The sequence below is a fragment of the Leptonychotes weddellii genome, chromosome 12 (genome assembly GCF_054177405.1).
Source record: "Leptonychotes weddellii isolate Sample4059 chromosome 12, ASM5417740v2, whole genome shotgun sequence".
Taxonomy (NCBI): Eukaryota; Metazoa; Chordata; class Mammalia; order Carnivora; family Phocidae; genus Leptonychotes; species Leptonychotes weddellii.
In genome coordinates, this window is record NC_138380.1 from 53,733,407 (window position 1) to 53,754,454 (window position 21,048).

At 34.4% G+C, this 21,048-nt stretch overlaps 1 protein-coding gene across 2 annotated transcripts in view; it reads left to right on the top strand.

The window, feature by feature from the left end:
* Positions 1–21,048, top strand: part of AGMO (alkylglycerol monooxygenase) — a 320,330-nt gene that overhangs the window by 124,412 nt on the left and 174,870 nt on the right. For both annotated transcript variants that reach the window (XM_081800464.1, XM_081800465.1), the window contains exon 5: positions 2,848–2,943. In XM_081800464.1, coding sequence (XP_081656590.1) covers positions 2,848–2,943 — 96 coding nt within the window. The remainder of the gene's footprint in view (positions 1–2,847; positions 2,944–21,048) is intronic.

Below are 21,048 nucleotides of genomic sequence, written 5' to 3' on the forward strand. Positions count from 1 at the left end.
CTTTCTCTGTTTGACTTATTTCACTCAACATAATACCCTCCAGTTCCATCCACGTCGTGTTCCATGATTCATTGTTTGCATATAACACCCAGTGCTCCATTCAGTACGTGCCCTCTTTAATACCTATCACCTGGCTAACTCATCCCCCCACTCCCCTCCCCTCTAGAACCCTCAGTTTGTTTCTCCTTAATGTCCTAGTTGATGGTCCCCTTCACACAACCCCTGGCTGCTCCATTCACTTGAGCAGAATAAAATCCACTCATCTTCTGTCCATTAGCCTAAGGTCACCTCTAGACCTATCCTCATTCTGTCTTCACACATACAGGTCTGGGTTATTTTCTTCTTTGTGAATGGGTTATGTATAACCTCTATTAAAAGGTAACAAAATAACCTAGGGAAGACAGTCAAATTTAAAGCTCAAGAGCCTTGGAATCAGAATGACATGAGTTGAATGCACAGCAGAAATGGATATATTTGGTAAGCAGTGTAATGTCCCCTGACCCAACTTTGAGGAAGGAGAAATTTCTCCTCCCAAAGTAGTACCATTTCCAGCTTTATGATGGAACTGACATTTAAGTTGGTTTTAAAAACTACAAAGAATTTGGAAATGTGAAGATGTGAAGTAGAAAAGATGAGTGGGGATTTTCAGACCCGAACATTTACTAAGCTGCTTTCCATTTTAGAAATTAGAAACTTGGTTGTATCATTAGATTTTTTATAGTACTATATAAATCACAAGAATTTAACTTTCACGTAGTTCATGTGACTTATTCCCTGACCTTTATCTTTATTTCTTACTAGAAGTTTCCTTATTTGAAATTCACGCTGAGCTCATTTTTCCAGTTTTCTGCAAATTATATTTACTGATTTGCAAGATTTGAGACATTGGTTTATCAAAACTGTTTTTAGGAAATCTAATCCTATGGGAAACACATTAAGAAAGTATTCAGTGGGCTAACACCCTTGTGATTCACATTAGCATCGTGAAGACTCTGAGAAGTTCTCAGAAGAAATTTCACTTAAGTCACTACTTCACAACTTAGTTGAGCATAGAACCCCCTTTTCCATAACAGCTGTTACTGTCTGAAAGGACCATTTCTCCACACTTTGGAGAATTATAATGAAATATAAATATTCATCTGGTATGTGCTCTCTTTCCAAATAAAACTATCCAAATAAAAGCATCCAAGATAAGTTGTTTTACATTTTTATTCACATCTCAAAGATTCCAAAATACTCTTTAACTTAAAATACTTTTACCATAGGCTATATGTATGTTTCAAATATTTTTTATTAACCTGTTGTAAGAGAGCTATTTGAATATATTTTAAAAAAATCAAAATAGGGGCGCCTCAGTGGCTCAGTCAGGTAATCAGCTGACTTGATTTCGGCTCAGGTCATGATCTCAGGGTGATGAGATCTAGCCTGCATCAGGCTCTGCTCCCAGTGGGGAGTCTGCTTCTCTCCCTCTGCTCCTCCCCCCACTCGCCGCTTGCTCTCTCTCTCTTTCTCTAAAATAAATAAATAAATATTTTTTAAAAAATTCAAAATAGTATCACAGATCTTTTGGAACCAAAAGGTTGGTTAAGTTTCAAATGGTTTTCTCCTTCACCATTCATTTGGGAAAACTAAAGCCTAGAGAAGTTTAAGAACTTTGTGAACATCATGGAGAGATTCTGTAGTAGAACCCAGACTTAAAATGGATGTCTTGAAAAAGAGCCCAGTATTCTTTTGTTGCTTACTAATGCAATCCATTGCTGAATAATACATTTATAAATAATAAAACTGATCCTGCTTGTGATGACAGTTGAGATTTTTCATGACTTAGGGTTCGAAACAAAAACTAGATGGTTTATGTAAACGTCCAATTTCAAATGCATCATCACAACTAAACATCGTTGAAATGATACTGACCTGAGAACAAAGGCTTTAACAATAATTTAGAAATAAAATTTAATATTCAGAAGAAATGTTTTTAAAAGAGCTAGTCTTTTGGAAATATTAACTCTATAAAATCCGAAGTGTAAAGTGGAGGAAAGATTCCTTTTATTCCTATTTGTTTAGTGTTTCATTTAATGAAATGTTTTCTTACAACATGAAATCACTCTTGGAGATCAAAGTCATTAGGAGAACACAGCAGATTGTGCTTATTAGTTGATTCTAACCAGTTCTGCGGTTTAAGCATAAGTTGTTTTTCCAAGGCAGAGGCCTTTCCGTCTGTTAGGAAATACAGACCTTTAAAATTTTTGTTTCCACTATGGCATCATATCATAGCTTCTTCCTTACTAACTTTGAAAAAATTAGGACATATCGTGCTCTCAATCAACCACGTAAATATATTTAAAAAATATATTTTATATTCTTGTTATATTCTTATATGAAGTTATTTTTTTAAATTATAATTTCATTTTATTACAAAGCATGCCAGGTCATAATAACAGTTTTTGGGAACTGTCAAGGTATAAAGGTACATGTTCCTTTCTTTTTCTTTTTAACTTAAAGTGAGTATTTGTGTGTATAAGAAAAACCTCTTTACTTCCAGGAAACACATCCAACATTTTCAAGATTAAGGAAATAACACACCACATATGCTATTTTAATTAGACAATATTAAATGCGAACTAAAAGTCTGGTGGACTTAGTTCCAACATGTCTGTAACTTTATCACCATGTGGAAAATTAATGTTGCAAAGTCAAATGTGGCAATAAAATATACAGAATAAGGTATATTTGCTAAAGAATAAGGTGTATTCATGAAGTTTATGCTCATAATGTTGAACCATTAGTAAAAGTGTATTTTATGTTGAGAATTAATATGTGTAAATTTTAAAATTTTTAATTTTTCAGATATTCTACTCTCCCCTGGCCCTCTTTGTACCACCTTCAGTATATGCTGTTCATCTTCAGTTCAATCTTCTCTACCAATTTTGGATCCACACAGAGGTAACTCTTTTTAATTTTTTTTAAGTTTTATACCTAAATAGTTAGCCTGAAGCAATGTCCTAGAAATCCACTAGCAGCTGATTTATTGTGTAAGAGAAATCTTTGTCTGCCTTCTTTAAGGAGAAACATCTGTTCATTTTTATTCCTTTTTATTGAATATATATTGCAAAGTTTATAAGAAGCAATGAGGCCAGTTGGTCTCAATTAAATAAAACAATTTTTTGAAATATTAAGTACCAAAACATTCTAATACTATATTCAATACAGTATCTTCCTGTATTACAGTTTATTAAACATTGTTTACCAAAAAATGTTGAAATACATTTCAACTTAAAGATACAAATTTATATATATAAATTTTTATATATTTATAAATATATGTAATTTAGTATGTTAATTATTATTTTATGCTATAATTTATATAATAATAAACAATATTTATGTGTCAATATTGATACATTTTAATGTACATATTTACATATACATATATCAATCAGTGGGAACTCCTTGAAAAAAGTTTAATGCTTAAAGAAATTGTTAAAATATCGTTTGACTGGAAATCTTGCTTTAATTTTAGAGTTTAGGTTTTATTTAGAGAGTGTTCAATATGTTTAGGTTCCCTCCCCCCAGAAAAGTGAGCAAATATAATTTCTTGGGTTTTCTGTGGTATCTCAAATTGTCAGATTTGAATGTTTGCAGATAGATCATTAAGCAACTGATTGTTTTATGAACCCTTGTACTGTTCTGGTTCTTAAATACCAAAATCGCAGACCCAGAACAATTTTTACTTATACACATGAGACCCTTTCCAAGCATTTGATGTTTGTTGGAAGCCTTTTGAAGTTCCGTAAGAAACATGTTGACAGGTGTTGCAGCTGGTTGAACAATACCGCAAATCACAGCTGCATTCGATACCAAAGCTTGATACAACAAAGTGCTTGCATTATTTCATTAATCTGCAGTATTTCATGCTACCACTCTACTTGGAATAAAGAGACTGTTACTATGACTTTGGACATATGTGGCATTATTTGAAAACCTGTGATGAAACAGCATTGCATTTTATGGCAGTTGACATACATCAGTCAATAGGACAACCATCTGAAAGAGCTGTTGAGGCCAGTTCTGACTGTAGAGGTCAAAGACCAAATTTGTTTAAATCAGTAGAGGAAAGCTTTCTGATGATTTACATGGAGGGGTTAAAGGAGAATTACATTTTTATAGCAGCTCTGCTACAGGTCAAGCCATGTGTTGGGTCAGAACAATGGTGCCTGAGTTACTTCCGCCTTTTCCTGTGCCACTCTGAGAGGTCTGTAAGCTTGAGTTTCATCGCAGTATGTAGAGGGGCAGTGGGGGAAAGCCAGTGGTGAGACATCTCTTTTAAGCTCAGGACCTCCAGGTGGCTTCATTTCCAAACTCAAAAGCAACGCATTACAACCTTTCACCTGTGTTGTCCTTCATATTTTTGAAAGTACTGTATCATGTATAATTACTGCAGTTGAGCCGCACAGGAAGCAAGAACACACTTTCTGCAATTGAGGTTTGGCTTTTGAAATTTTAAATTACATTATTAGGTGTGAATACATTTATAAGATTTTTTTTACAGGTGTGCATTTAATTACATTTATTATTATAGACAGCATACTACCACTTGTTTAAAATAACAGAATCATACAGGAAAGAGAACCAAGAGATTTTTAACAGTGGCTGTTTCTGGAGAGGGGAGTGAGTGGAATCGAGAACTGGAGTGGGGAGAGGACTTAACTTTTAAAAAAATTATTATTATTGTGTGCTTGCCCTAGTTTTTCAAAGTTTAATACACAGAAACCATACTCCATTCACAGAAACACTATGCCAGCCATGGTACACATGACAATGGTGGCCAAGGAGCCCCGAATAGTCCTGAATGCAGGTTTGATTCTTTCAGTTGTTTCACGGCTGCTGACATCCATGAAATCCGTTTTCACTCTGAGGGAGATTTGGCCTTAAGGAGGTACTAATTTTTTCAGCGTGAAGATGGGTTCATTCACGTCATCAATCAGGTTAGGGTAAGAGAAAGTAAAAAAAAAAAAAAAAAAGCAAAACAGTAACAACATGCTTTTGAAAGATTGTATGTGAGAGAAAAAATAGATCCTAAAACAAACTAAAGAGCTTATAATGATATAGTGTCCATCCCTTTCCTCTTTTCTGAAAGTTACAAAACCTTCTACTATAAACTGTACTGTTCTTTAATTTTTCCTCCGTTTTTGTTTATTGTTCATTCATACAAAGTGTCTGCAACACATAGTCAGTGACACTCTTTTATTCTGAGTTTAGTAAAGACAAGTGGAAAAACTTATTATTTAATACATGTTTTAAAGTTAAGGGTTGTGGAATTTTGTCATTTTTTTGATATTTTAGATGGTATTTGGGTATTAGTTGATTCACACAGTATGATTGTCATAGTAACATTATCTAGTACCTTTTCATTATCTGTTACCTTTGATTTACCATCATTGTTCATGTACATATCTGTTGATGCTTGTGCAAAGAAATATAAAAGAGAAATGATTCTTTGGTATTGAAGATTTGAAGGATTTTTATAGTGCTAAACTGAAGCCCCTAAATGGAATATGATGCAGTTACAAACAAAATGAACAATCTTTTTCTGTACTAATATGGACAGATATCCAAAAACTAACAATGTATAATGTATGCTAATATTTATATTAAAAAAGGGAAAACAACTATATGTTTTATAGGTTCACATATGCATGAAATGTTTCTAGAAGTACACATGGGTAGCCAACTCTTTTCCCAGGGGAGAGATATTTGGGATGACTAGGGAGAAGAATTAGAATGAGATATTAACGTTAATTTTCCCCATTCTAATGTGGGCAAGGAGCTCTCTCTTTGTGGTAATACTTCCCAAATAATAACAAAACACTGATGATGTTGTGCAGCATTCCATGTACTTATTGGGTATTGATGCATTTGATTTAATAAACTGCCTGTTCAAGCTTTTATTTTTTATTGAGTTGTTTGTCTAAGTGACTTGGAATTCCTTATAGGTTCTGGATATAAATCACTGTCAGATATATGTATTTCAATTATAGTTCCCTATCCTGTAGCATGCTTTCTCATTTTCTTTTTGATTACTTTTGAAAAAAATACTGGATTTTGAAGTTTAATTTATCTTTTTTTAATGGTTAGTTTAGGTGGGGTTTTTTGTATTTTCTCTAAGAACTCTTTGATTATTATTTTTATGAATACCCATTTACTATTGCACCACTTAAGAATAGAAACTTTCTTTCAGCCATTAGATTACCTGAGTCCTTTGTTGAAAAGAAATTGACCGTATGTGATCGGCTCTAATTTTAGACTTCTATTCTCTTCCATTGATTTGTTTCCTCTTATACCAATCCCTCACTTTATTGATTATTATAGCTTAATAGGAAGACTTGTTTGTACAATTGATAAAATAATTTGTTTAAAAATTCTCCAGGACTTTCTTATGGACAATTGTGTAGTCTGAATAGATAGTTTTCTTTCTTTCTTTCCTTTATTTATGCCATATATTTCCCTCTCTCTCTTTTTTTTTTTTTGCTTCATTGCTTAGAGTTCACAGATAGTATATTTTAGGTCCAATTTTGAAACAAACAAACAAATCTGGCCATTATTTCCTTACACATTGTATCTACACCTTTCTCTCTCTCTTCTCTTTGGACTCAAAATACATGTTTATTAGACTATTTGATATTGATTCATATCACAGTAATGCTCTCTAATTTCCTAAATTTCACTTTCTTATTTAGATTGGTTAATTTCTATTAATTTATCTTCAGGTTTAACTACCTTTTCACCTGCTCTCTCTGATGTACTTTTAAGCCCATTCAGTGGATTTCTCACATCAGATACTATGCCTTAAATTTTTGAATTTCCATTTTTATTTATAAATAGTTTTTGCTTCTCTGCTGAAAGTATCTGTCACTCATAATGGCTGTCTTTTCCTTTAAGTCTTAATCTTAATAAGTATTTTAAAATTCTCATCTGTTAATTCCAACATCTGAGTCATGTACAAGTCTACTTCAATTGACTTATTTTTCTTGTTATGGATCACATTTTCCTTCTTCTCTATGTCTAGTAAATTATTATTATTATTATATGCCCATCTCCATGGCACATTTGTTGTAAGGATTTTAGATTCTGTTATATTCCTCTGACATTTTCTTATTTTTATTGTAGGAGGCAGTGAAATAATTAGCTAATTATCCTGCATTTTTGGAGGCTTTGATAGGACCTGAGACTTTTAGTAGGGTCTTTAGTCCTGGGGCATATTCATTATCCTTGGTGGTCTTTAATTGGTGGCCTTTAATCTAAGGGCAAGAACTATCCTTTTTTTAAAAAAGATTTTTGTTTATTTATTTGAGAGAGAAACAAAGAGAGCAGAAGCAGAGGGAGGGGCAGAGGGAGAAAGAAAGAAGGAGAAGCAGACTCCCTGCTGAGCATGGAGCCTGAGGTAGGGCTCAAGGTGGGGCTCCCCGCCGCCAGGGCTGGATTGTGAGGGGGGCTCAATCCCAGGCCCCCAAGATCTTGACCTGAGCCAAAGTCAGACGCTTAACTGACTGAGCCATCCAGGTGCCCCATATCTTCTTTGTTTTTTAATGAAATGCCTGTAGTGTTTACAAAGCCACTTTAACTTAGTAGGATTTGCATTCTACTTCTTCTCTTACGAGCACCCCGCTGCAGTTGAGATCTTCGTCGGCAATTTTCTAGCTTTCTACCTACCTAGCTTTTTGCCTACTTAGCTTTTCAGCAAGTTCCTTAGTGCTTCTTCCTACTCATGAGTATTTGTATGAATATATAAGAGTCAGCCAAGACTCTTAATTCAAGAGTCAGGAGACTCGTATGCGGATTGTGGCTCCTCTCTCTATGGGTCCTTCCTTTACAGGAAAGAAACATTTCAGTTTCCAGTCACTCCCGCAGTCTCAAATTTCGATTTCTGATCCTAGCTCGATGAGACTGGCACTTCCTCTTCAGCTCTTCCCACTCTCACCCCCTTCTCCTTGCCATCAGGACATGCCCTAGGGCCCTCATCCTCTTAGAAGCCTGCTGAGCTAACTATATCCACTAAGCACAAACACTGCCCTCAGAGCTCTAGTTGGCGAGGTGTGAGGAACATAAATTCTTCTCATCTGCAGTACTATATTCAAACAACTGTCCCAATCAGATCTTTTCTCTGGGGATATAGATATCACACCTATAGAATCAACATCTGCAGAAATTAGAATATAGGAGAACTGCAGGAATGCAGCATGTAAAATTAGAAAGCGTGAGAGATGTGTAGTGGAATTATGAAGCTCCATAACTGAAGAGACAATAAGAACTGGAAGTTTACAGAAATGAGGAGGTACAGAAAATAATAGGAAAACATAACTTTATAGTAGCAAAAACAATAAAGTGGTAGCAGCCTGAGCCGAGATTTAGATCTCACTTCTTCATACAACTAATAGAGTGGTTTGCTTACGGCCCTTTTGTATCCAACATTAAGTTGGATTTTCATGGAAGTCTAGCAGTATTGATCTGTTCTTCAAAATCTTATGGAGTCTACCAAGACCCAGTCTTGCGTAAAAATGTAGTTTAAGTACGTTTATCTATTTCATCCTATCATTTTATTAAACTATTATATATAAAATATATAATATTTGTAACGTGAATTTTAAGTCATGATTGCAGAGAAACATGTTTAGTTTATCTCAGATTTCTGTTTTGTTCTTTGTGTAGATGGGAAGTGTATTATAATTATTAAGCTAGTTGACAAAGCTTTTTCATTAACAAATTAATATTTATTTTGCATAAAGATGACACTTGGGAAGATATTCTTGAATATTTCACATACTACAATTATTAAAACTTAAATATGAATATTGTAACACATAGTTATTCATCTCAATTGCTTTTTTTAAAACATAATAAAAGTGGGGCTCCTGGGTGGCTCAGTCAATTAAGTGTCTGCCTTCAGCTCAGGTCACGATCTCAGGGTCCTGGGATGGAGCCCCAGGTCAGGCTCCTTGCTCAGTGGAGAGCCTGCTTCTCCCTCTCCCTCTGTCCCGCCCCCAAGCTTGTGCTCTCTCTCTCTATCTCAAATAAATAAATAAAATTAAAAAAAATAATAGTAAAAGTAGGGGCACCTGGCTGGCTCAGTCCATAGAACATGGGACTCTTGATTTCAGGATCGTGAGTTCCTGCCCCATGTTGGGTGTAGAGTTTACTTTAAAAAAAAAGAAAAGAAAAGAAAAGTAAGTAATACTATTTACATAATGTAAACTGTGTTTTCCTTTTGTGGCCTCAGGGATTATATTGCCTGAGTTCAAGTCCTGACTTCATTTATTACTATTACTATGACCTTGGACAGTTTACCTTCCTGTGCCTTATTTTCTTCTTATATAAAATAAAGATAATAACAATACACAGTATTGAGTATTAAAAAATATAGTTCATATTCTAAACTATAAGATTAGATATTTGCTGTACTATTGTTATTGTTCTTGTCTTTTCTGCAATCTAGATACCTATTTTAATTTATGTCACTTACTAACCATTCGTAGCTATCCTTATGATTATTCATGTACATTTTATAACTTGTAATTTTAATGCAGTCCATATTTTGGTTAGTATGAATTGTTAATATGAATAAATGCAGTTGGATTTTAGACTTAAGGAAATAATGCACGAATTTGCTTTAGAAAAATGTGTATCTTTATGAGTTTGAGATTCTGATCATGAAATGCATTGTTCAGGGTTTTTTTGTCATAATCTTTTTTTTTCTACTTCAGGAACTAATCAATGTAGAAAATTATGAAGCTTGTCAAATTCAATATATCTTTTAAAATATTTCAGTTATTATATTCCACAGACATCCATTGAGTGCCTATTTCATTCACAGTCTTGCATGTAATAACATGGACAAAAAAAAATTAAAGACTGGAACAATGAGATACAATATTCTGGATGAAGGAAAAGTAGCTCAAAAGATATTTAAAAATGACTGAATTTTAGAAGACTAAACAGTTTCAGTCATTCCAAGCCACCAATTCTCAGTTACTGATATTTGTCATTGGTCTGATATGTCCCAAGGAAAAATATGAAGAGATTACATTTCTGTTTATTTGTCTCGTATTTATTTCATTTTGTATGTCATTTACTTATCCAGAACTCACTTTTTCAGGAAGTATTTTAAGCGTTTTAACAAATACTATCTCATTAAATCTTCTGAACAAGTCTATAGAACAGGTAATACTATTTCCTCAAATCAAGTATACTAAGTAACTTGTCCTGCATCATAGGACTGGTAAGTGTCAAACCTGGGCTTTGTACCAAGTAGTAAGGCTCCAGATTCCTTGTTCTCATCCATTTCTCATCTTAATGTTATAATAGCCACCATGTATTAAACATCCAATATGTTCTAAGCAAAAAAATTTTATTTAATTCCCATAAAATAATTTTAATCACTAAAGGTCAATTAAAAATTTATAATTTGTAAAGAATGAATATAAGTTCAAATAACCTCAGTTAATGAGGCTTTATTTTAAGGGTACATGGTAGAAGTACATGCAGCAGGAAACTATCCCAGAAATTTAATAGACAATTTCAGAGAACTGGAACTTTTATATTCACCAACTTCGTGAGCAAACACTATCCTTTTTAAAGCTAAGAATATTGAGATTCTGCAGTTTATATAAGGTAACACATCTGGCTTCAGAGCTTATGTTTTGGCCATCACCTACTTATCACCCTTCCTCTTCAAACAATGTATTTATTTGGTTATATCTCAGTGTACCATGATGGGAGGCACCAGGGTTCATAAATAACCCATATGGCACAGTGAAAGAAGATCAAAGCTATTGGTTAGTTAAGACAGAACTCAGTTGTAATCCTGTCTGGACCAAATTACTGTGTGACCTTTATACACTTCTACTTGTCCCTCTTAAAATTTAATCTATCCTCAGAGATTAGTCTTACTGAAAATCCTTTGGTGATGTTCAGTTGCTTGATGAGCAAAGTCTAAATTGCTTTAATTTTATGCTTCTCATGCGCTGCCTTCAGATAGATTTCCTGTGTACATCCTGTTACTTTCCATTCTGTGCATTTCGGTTAAAGTTGACTATTTTCCATTTCCCAAATACATCTGCTATATAATCATTACTGTTTCTCTTCTTCCATGTTTTCTACATTTTGCTATTCTATACATTCTTTAAGGCCCAACTCAAATTTGTTCTTCATAAAGTGTCTCTTCTATTAAGAGTAAGTACCTATGTAGCTCAGACCATGTGTCGGTCACTGCTAAGTATTTCGTAAGATTTGTTTTTTGGGGGGCGCCTGGGTGGCTCAGTTGGTTAAGTGTCTGCTTTTGGCTCACATCATGATCCCAGTGGGATCGAGCTCCATGTGGGACTCCCTGCTCAGCTGGGATCCTGCTTCTCCCTCTCCTTCGGCCCCTCCCCTCTTCTTGTGCATGCTCTCTCCCTCTCTCTCTTTCTCTCTCAAATAAATAAAAAATCTTTAAAAATAAGATTTGCTTATTTAAGCATCATACAATCCTCTTGTCCCAATTCAAAGAGAAGAAATTCAAGTATCAGGAGATTAAATAATTTCCCTAATGTTGTAGCTAATTAGTAGTAGATATGTGATTCAAAACCTGGTAAACTATTTTTTTTTTTAAGATTTTATTTATTTATTTGACAGAGAGAGACACAACGAGAGAGAGGGAACACAAGCAGGGGGAGTGGGAGAGGGAGAAGCAGGCTTCCCGCAGAGCAGGGAGCCCGATGCGGGGCTCGATCCCAGGACCCCGGGATCATGACCTGAGCCGAAGGCAGACGCTTAACGACTGAGCCACCCAGGCGCCCCCCTGGTAAACTATTTTTTCCTTTCCCCCTCCGAAATCTGGTGTCACTGATTTTACATTTCTTAGAGATGACCCGGATTACCTGGAACAACCCCAATATATGTCTATTTTCCTGGCATAATTCTTAGTAGCTCATCCTTTCACTCTTTTAAAGTATTACACACTCGTTTTCCTCCTAAACAGCTCTTTGATCTCTCTTAACCTTTCCATTCTGTTATCTCACCTTAGCTTTTGCTCCTTCTATCAGTTACATAGATGGTTATGATAGAATTTTATTCTTTTCTGTTCCTACAGACTCTCTTCTCTTCCAAATATTTGCATGCAACAAACATGGTGATGATTTTAGAAAACCAATTATATCAGGCACTGCCAACATGAGAACAAATATCCACAAAAGGAAGTTTTGAATGGCTTTTTGCTGCCTCCAAGACAAAATCAAATACCTTAAATTCATGAATGGATTTCAGGTTTCTTAGAATATGACCCTTGCTTACCTCTCCATTCTCATCCCGTTAGTCAGATGCTCCAGCTAAACCACACGACATTTTGCTCTCAAGCACACCAAACGCTTATTCATTTTCTGTACTTATACATGCTCTCTTTGTTGATGACCTTTTCCAAACATTCTTCATGATGCAACTCAATTACCATTTCCTTCAGAATGTCTTTTTTCACCTCCTACTTAACTCTATAAGTGCATTTTCTTTACATTACTGCTGTGTTTATTTCTATTTCCATATTGGCAGTTAATGAATGAGAGTAAACTCTGTTGGGGGACATGAATGTTATAACACATTGGTTCCTGCTTATGAAAAGCATCCAGTTAATAATGCTGAGGTTTACTTCTTACACATCTATATTGTATTTGTTGCTAAGCTCTGTTTCTCCCATTATTCTGAGTTCCTTGATAGCAAAAAACAAAATATGGCTCATCTATTATGTGAACATATGTTTGTGTATATAAGTACATATATACATAGAAACTTTAATAAATACATATAGCAGTGTTTAAATAAACAGATATCTCTTATTGATAATAAGTAAATAAATTTGTTATGTGTATCCTTATTTGTACTTACATCTGGAATATAGCTATGCTGTATCTCCCCTAATATAATATAAATTTTTAAGGGTTATGATCATGTATCTTTTAGAATTTTAAGGAATTTTGAGGAAGAAGTAGTTATATTTTAAAACAAATGTTTTTGAAAAATACTTATTTTAGCAAACATCAAAGCTTCTTGTCTATCAGGTGCTTATTTCAGTAGTACCTAATAAGCCTTGTGTCCTGGAAGTAAGCTGAGACATTTCACAGCACTTTTGTTTGTTTACTCCCATAGTCCCTTTTATTCCTCTCTGAATTTCAGGTTCCAGTTCTCTCTTCTTAATACTCTTCCTTCTTTAGAATTTAATTTACTTCACCATTTTCATATTGTCTCTAAGTAATTACATAGTCTGTAGCTCTAATGCTAACTCTCTTACGGATTTAAGGTCAGTGTTTCCTGTGTCTCACTTAACATATTCACAGGAATACTTAACACTACCCAGAGTTAACATGTTTAAAATGTATTTCATCATGACTCAAATTAGCTGCTCTTCTTCTTTACTTCCAGTGCTACTTCAAGTCAACATCATGATCAAATCTTGATGTCACCTTTAACTCTTTGACCTCCTTTGTAGACTGTCTTCAAGTCCTATACATGGTCTCTCTAGAAGTGATCTTTTGTTCTGTTCTATAGTTACCTTTTAAGATAATTCACCCTCAACTTATTCGTGTATAATTTTGTAGTGTTTTCCCAAATGTATTAGATAATGCAAATCTCTTTGAAATTCATATATTAAAAAAAATAGTTCTTGAGTGCGTACTCTGTGCCAGACAAAGAGACTACTCTAGCCTGCTGACCTGAATTGACATCGCTTGTTACTATTGTTTTGAGGATCATTTCTTCCTTCAAGAATCTGTTAGAGTCTAGGATTCTTTCCTAAAGGAAAAAACTTTATATAAAAAAATAATTTTATTGAGTTTCCTGAAGCTCATCAGTAGACTCTCTAAAAATTCATAGATCATTATTTTAAAATGTCTATTGTGAAAGAACTGGAATTTGAGGTTTTCTGGCACAAGGAATATGTTGGGAACCTCCTAACAGAATTGAAAAGAAGAGTATTTTAAGAACAAGAGAGTAATAAGACATGATGTCTAAGAGTATAAGTTGTGTAATCAAAGAGAAATCTATCCTCCATTAGAGATTTGTACACTATTGTGTCTGCAGAACCTAAAAGGGTTCCTGCATAATGGAATCTCAAGAAATGCTTGCTGAAGGATGGGTGTGAATATTTAGTAAAGCTATTTAAATTCTCTGACCCTGCTTTCTAATCTAGTAAGTGAAGGTAATCATACCGACCCATAAGAGTGTGGTGAGGCTTAATAAAATATGTTAAGTGGAGGGCGCCTGGGTGGCTCAGTTGGTTAAAATATGTTAGGTGCATAGTCAGGAAGGTAATACTAGTTATTATGGTAGTTATTATGAAAAAGTCATAAGACTACATATTAGAATTGGTACATAAAGGCACAGTTGGATGGGTCACATGCATGTATCAGAATTATTTGGGTGCTTATTCAAGATATAGAATGATAGACCCCTTCTAAGAACCATAGAATATTAATAAATCTCTTCTGAGCGAGGGTAGGAATCTACAACATTGATATTAGGAAGCTTGAGCACCATGAATATGGGGGCTGACAATAAACTTCTTGAAGGCAAAACTATGTTTTACTCATCTTTGTTTTCCCATTGTCTTGAACTTGGATGACCATCAACAAATATCTTTTTAATTAACGAATGAACTGATCTTGTTAACTAGACTTTTTACAATATATGTGTGTATTGGAGAGGAGCAGGAGAAACAAGTGCTCATAGCCTAGACTTAGTGAGGACTGAATTGTGCTCCTTCAAATTCCTGTGTTGTAGCCGTAATCCCAAATGTAATAATATTTGAAAACGGGGCTTTTAGGAGGTAATCAGGTCATGAGAGTGGAGTCCTTATGATGGATTCGTGCCCTTGTAAGAAGAGACATGAGAGAGAGGACTCAGTAAGAAGGTAGCTCTTACCAAACATTGAATCTTCTGGCACCTTGATCTTGGACCTCCTAGCCTCCATCACTGTGAGAAGTAAATGTTTGTTTTTTAAGCCATCCAGTATATTGTATTTAGTTATAACATCCTGAACTGACTAAGACAGGATGTGCTAATTTAAAAAAATCCTGAAGAGACAAGTGGAGGGGATACACTTTAGCTTGTTCTTAGAAGGAAAGTATACACATGAAAACAGGGCAAATGAAATTGAGACAGATACTTATAGCTTCTAATCTACTGACTGAAAATCCATTTTATATTTGACTTTGAAAGATTAGTACTTGCTAATATTTATTTATTTATTTATTTATTTATTTATTTATTTGAGAGATAGAATGAGATAGAGAGAGCATGAGAGGGGGGAAGGTCAGAGGGAGAAGCAAACTCCCTGCCGAGCAGGGAGCCCGATGCAGGACTCGATCCCGGGACTCCAGGATCATGACCTGAGCCGAAGGCAGTCGCTTAACCAACTGAGCCACCCAGGCACCCCTTTGCTAATATTTTTTAACACACCAAAATTTATAAAGGATAACAATTAGGAGATCTGTCATATGCGATTATAAATTCTGTAATGCAGATTTATATGTTTTATTGATGGAAGTATCTAATGCTTAGATAATTCCAGGTACATAGTAATACATTAATATTTGTTGATTAATGAATGTAGAAGCTGTACCTGAAACTGGAAATATTACTATAATAATAATCAAAATGTAGTGAGTTTTAGAATGAGTTATGTAGGGCGCCTGGGTGGCTCAGTCGTTAAGCTTAACCCCTCAGGTTATTAGCTACCTTTTTTTAACATAATGTTTCTACTACTGATAATAATGTGGTTCTTTTTTCCCTGAATACCCAGACTGGTAAATATAAAATTTTTGTTACACTAGAATGAAGTTTTATATGGTTATGCTTATGAATGTTTCCTGTTTCCCTTCTGTCAATTTAATTGGTGTTTTAAAAAAAGAAAGTCCCTTGGAATCCACCACTTTTTGGAGGAACACATTCAGTAGCCACTTGCATGCATTTTTCCAAGGAGAAGTCAAAAGTGTTATTTAAAATATAAGCCGAGACAAATTCAAATAAAATGCTAACTTGTCTAGCTCTTGTCCTCTTGTTTGAGGAATAATACAATCATAAGTGACAAGAATCAGCCTTCAAGATAATTGATTATGAACGCAGTCCTTTAAAACTGCTGTTTATTGTATAAACATAGCCTAGTCTCATTCTTTTTAAAACTAAGCTTTTAACTCTTTAACCCTATGGTATAGATTCATCAGAAATTTACTCCCTATGAAGCTCTTTATGATCCTAACAGTCCTGATTCCTCCAGATTGTTTTATTTCCAAACTATAAATATTGTTTTTTCACTCCTCAGTGTGGAAATTCAGTTACCTCCATATTACATGCTTACTGAAGTAGAAAGCTGCCTAATCAGATAGGAAAACATTTGGCTGTGAATAAATCAGCATTTGTCGAGGATTTCAAAGTGTGAAACTAGGCAGACAAGCACACATCCTAAGAGCTCTGCTTTCTCTTGCTTCCCTATAGAGAAATCAGAGGTTAATATGGCCGCCACAGCCATCTGTCTAAATACTTGAGTGTGTTGTCTTGAATTAACATAGCAGAACTAGTGGGGGAGGTAATTAAGATTTTATTTTTACATTTCATCACCAGATGCTCTACAATATAAATTTATCCATAAATGTTCAGATTGATTAAGTTTTTAACAAGAAGAATAATGAGTATTTAAAAATCAACTAATTCAGGACAAGAAGTAAAATTATTTTAATATGTTAACTTGTAGTGTTCATGGAATTTATTCTTTTCCTCAAACTTTAAATGAGGAATTGCTGTAGAATTTCTTGATAGTAAAAAACGTATTCTTATGTATTTTCAAACAATAACAACTGACATCGTCACTCATTGTAACTTTAAGAATAAGTTAAATTATCTGCAACTAAATTGTAAATCCCATTCCACTTTGTGATCTCTCAAAAGATCTTAACATAGGACTTTTCATAAAATAAACACTCAATAAATACCTCTTAAATAAATGAACCTCGCATAGTGACTGTTGAAGAAGCTTATGAACAAAAGAAAACTCTCTACAGTGTTCTCCAGGAGCCCTCAGTGGGATTTTTTGCAAAGCTGCACTCTAGGGGTCTAGATAAAAGCATATATTTTTACTAAAGGTAATTTTTAGCTTTTGACCTAGAAAAGAACTCAATTTTCCTCTTATTAGGTTATTCTATGCCAATTATAAATTCAACTGGATTCTAAGTACAAATATCTGTACTGTGCAATGGTACCAGAAAAGGAAAAAAAAAAAATGAATGCGTTTCTCATCCTTCTCAAGAGTACACAAAATTTTTGAAAAAGAAAACTTTTTATAAAACCTTTTTTTCTGAAGTAGTTCTAACTTTCCATTGAAGAGTCCACTGGACTGTAAATAAGCTTCCTGCAGGAAGTGCCTGTGTATCAGTTCATTTCTTTTTACCTCTAAAACCTAGTAAAGTCCAGAGAAATTCAATAAGTCTTTGCCCAGAATGAATGGACTGGCTGACAAGGGACTACTTGGTGGGCTTGTTATGCAACTATCTTTTAGTAAGAAACTTCGATAAAAATTTATAAATACAGATTTTAATGATCTGAAAACTTCCAATGCTAATAGAAAACCCTTATTGTTAATTTGGTAGTTAAAATAGTTGATTGGCATTCAAATACATATTTAGTATATATGATAAATATATTTAATAAGGATAAATTTATGTGTATACATTGATATATTTGTCCCTCAGATTTTCTATGAGTAAATACAGCTATAACACTAGAATACATAATTGAAAGGTCATGGAAATATTTATAACCACTTACTTTTAAAAAGATGTGCATAATCCTATAGTTATTGTAAAGCTCTTTCCAAATAAAAGATTTTTCAAATTTTTTATTTATAAGTGTACATGCAGACATGCTTAGTTGATGGATAGATAGTTAAAAGAAGGAAAGAAAAAGAAAGAAAAGAGGGAAGGAAGGGAGGTAAGTTACAACAAAATAAACAACTGATCATGGTATAATTATTAGTTCATTTAATTTTAGTTTGGGTTTGTATTGAATCTTGTGACTAATCTACCTGAAAAGTTTGCCATTTTCAGACCGCATGTTAAGCCTATCATTCTTAGTTAAATATAACATGACAGTGGTTTGTCTATCAGATGATAAATGTATTAAGAACTGGCTTAGTATTTCCCTTAAATACTGGCTGCAGTGAAACATGAAGGCCCACAGTGGTATGGGTCCCTGGAACATTAATCATGCATGATGCTATAAAGAAGTCTTGACTAGTTAGAGTTAATGGTGTCCCTATAACCTATGCTCATCTGAATGCAGGCATTTTCCTACTATGGAGATTTCATTTCACTTCACCCCCAGCCCAGTCACTCCTTAACATCTATCATATTGTAGGCACATTCATTGTTAATGAGTATTCTGTAAAACACATGCTTCTTAGGACATATTTTCCCTATTATGATTTTTTCCCTCTCAGACAGGAAGCATGAATATTTGTAAGCATGTCTTATTTGGAAAGAAATTTATAATTAACTATAGACTCATGCTTTCTTTCTGAAAAGTAAGTGGTTACAAATATTCCTATAGCCTTTCAGTAATATATTCCAGTATTTTTAGTACCCATTTGCAGGTAGAAAAACTGAAGGGTGGAAATATAATGTGACATTCCCAGACAGAAGAATAGAATTGAGAGGTTTTGTTTTAAAATGGATTTAGAAAATCTCTTCAACATCAATAGTCAGAGTGAGGTGAGAAGAGGCAATTTTCCAAGCAATTCATAAAAACAAAATTATTTTTTTTTAATTAACTGAGTTCGTTGAAAGCAAGCCTGCCCCTCCAACTTGTACATTAGTTAATCATTTCTGCACTCTTAAGTGAACTACGAAAACCTAAACAGTCAATATTTCCCAATTAGAAGAATCAGTGAAAATAACTAAGAAATGTATAGAATAGAATATGTTAATTTTATAAGAAATAATTTCAGACAGTACATTAATTTAGAACATTTATTTTGATGCTTACAGAGTTCAATTCTAAGTGATTTTTCAATTTCAATTGGAAAGACCTACGGAGGTGTGTTTTTCAGGTGATGTAGGGTAATCAGAAAACTCCTGAGAGCTACACTGTGGAAGGAATTAATTGCAACCAATTTGTAGTGGACACTTAATTATTTGATTTACCACATGTACTTACTTTATCAATTTCTAGGGCGAAATTATTCCTGCCCGGTAACCTAGATACAATGGAAGTTTCACTAACCTTTAAGCCTCTAAGTCATTCAACTCATTCAAAATGTGACTGCAGGGCAAGGGGGGAGAAGGGTTATAAGAACTCTCAAAAGACATTTCAGAATCATTTGGTGATATGGAAACTGTATTTTGTATCTCTGGCTCCTTTTAACTGAAACTGAAGCCCTCACAAACCTATACTGAGAGAACATCAAAAATAGTTCAAAAAATTCACCTGCCAAAGATCACCAGAATTCAACTATCCCATTATCTGGACCCTGTGATTTTCTCTTTTTCTGTTTTTTTGTCTGTCTGTGTGTTTGTTGTTAATGGTTTCTGGCCCCTTCATTTTAGCTATTTATCTTAATTTTCCAATCCCTAGATCACAGATCATGTTTGGATTTGCTCTCTGGACTTTAAAGGCTGAGGGCACTCCAGACTCATGTTTTGCCTCTAGCCTTGGGAATGACCACTAGGTTCATTCCCTAATGTACCCCTCCCTCCAATTTCCAAACTAGAAGACAGGAATTTTGCAATGCTTCCCTCTGGGACTGCAAAAAGATTAAAGCACAGCAAGACACGTATCCCCATGAAGCAGAGGGCATTATCAATGTTGGGTTACTGTCCTGTGCATTGTGGGATGTTTAGCAGCGCTAAAACCCACTTCTCATTAAATTACAGTAGCACTTCCTCCAGTGTGACAGCCAAAAGTATCTCCAGACAGTGCCAAAAGTCCCCTGGGAGCACAGTCATCCCCATTTGAGAACCACTACTGTAAAGCCAGAAGGGTGGGGAGGGCCGTGAGGTGGATTTAATCTGCTCAATATACTCTTGTTGGGCAGTCACTATATGCAAGTCAATGTTGCATGTACTGCGAGAACCTTGAAGGGGAGTAAGGTACCATTTCTGTCCTCGTTGAACTTTCAACATTGTATAGGAAGTGAATACAAATAACTAGAAATCAGAACAGCATGACATAAAAATTAGTGATGTCTCAATACATATTCAGAAAAAGGCAAACAAAATTCTCATTAGAAAAATCAAGAAGAGTGTTTCAAAATTTAGGTAGGACTTGAAGGAACAGCAGGATTCCAATAGATCGAGATGGGAGGTTAAGATCTTTGAAGCAGAAGAAAGAGGACATTGGAAATTCATCTTGAGGAAGAGATTGAACAGTTTTGAATTCGACATGTTTTGGGTTTCATTTAGTTCATTATGAGGAGCCTTTCATTTGAGTTCACTTTATTTTTGATGAGGACAATGACATGATGAGAAGATAACAGTGTCTTATGGGCCCTGTTCTCTTACTTTTATATTTAACTGTTTTCCCCACCCCTGCCATAAACTGTGGGGAGAGAAATGAGTTTGTGACCAGTACAGCAAAAGATCCAGAGCACTTCTGCTGGATAAAATTTAATCAATAGAATGGATGAAGCTTATTATTATACAATTGTTATTTTCATAATAATTTATTATTATACATATAAAAACAGCTCAAGAAATGATCCTTTTGGAAAACAATGATTTCAAGAAATAGACAGAAAAAATGTTTATATTAGTTTCTGAAGTTTCACTGAGAAATTAGCATCCAAAATTTAATAGTATGGAAACTGAAAACACAATATAAATAAGAAGGGCAAAGAAATAATCTAAAGACCTTTGTTTGGAACACTGGTTCTTAACCTCTGAGGACTCATCTACCCCTTTGAGTATATGATGAAAACAATAGTTTCCTCCCAGAAAAATGCCCATCGGTACGTATTCATAAAATTTGGTATAACACTTAAGG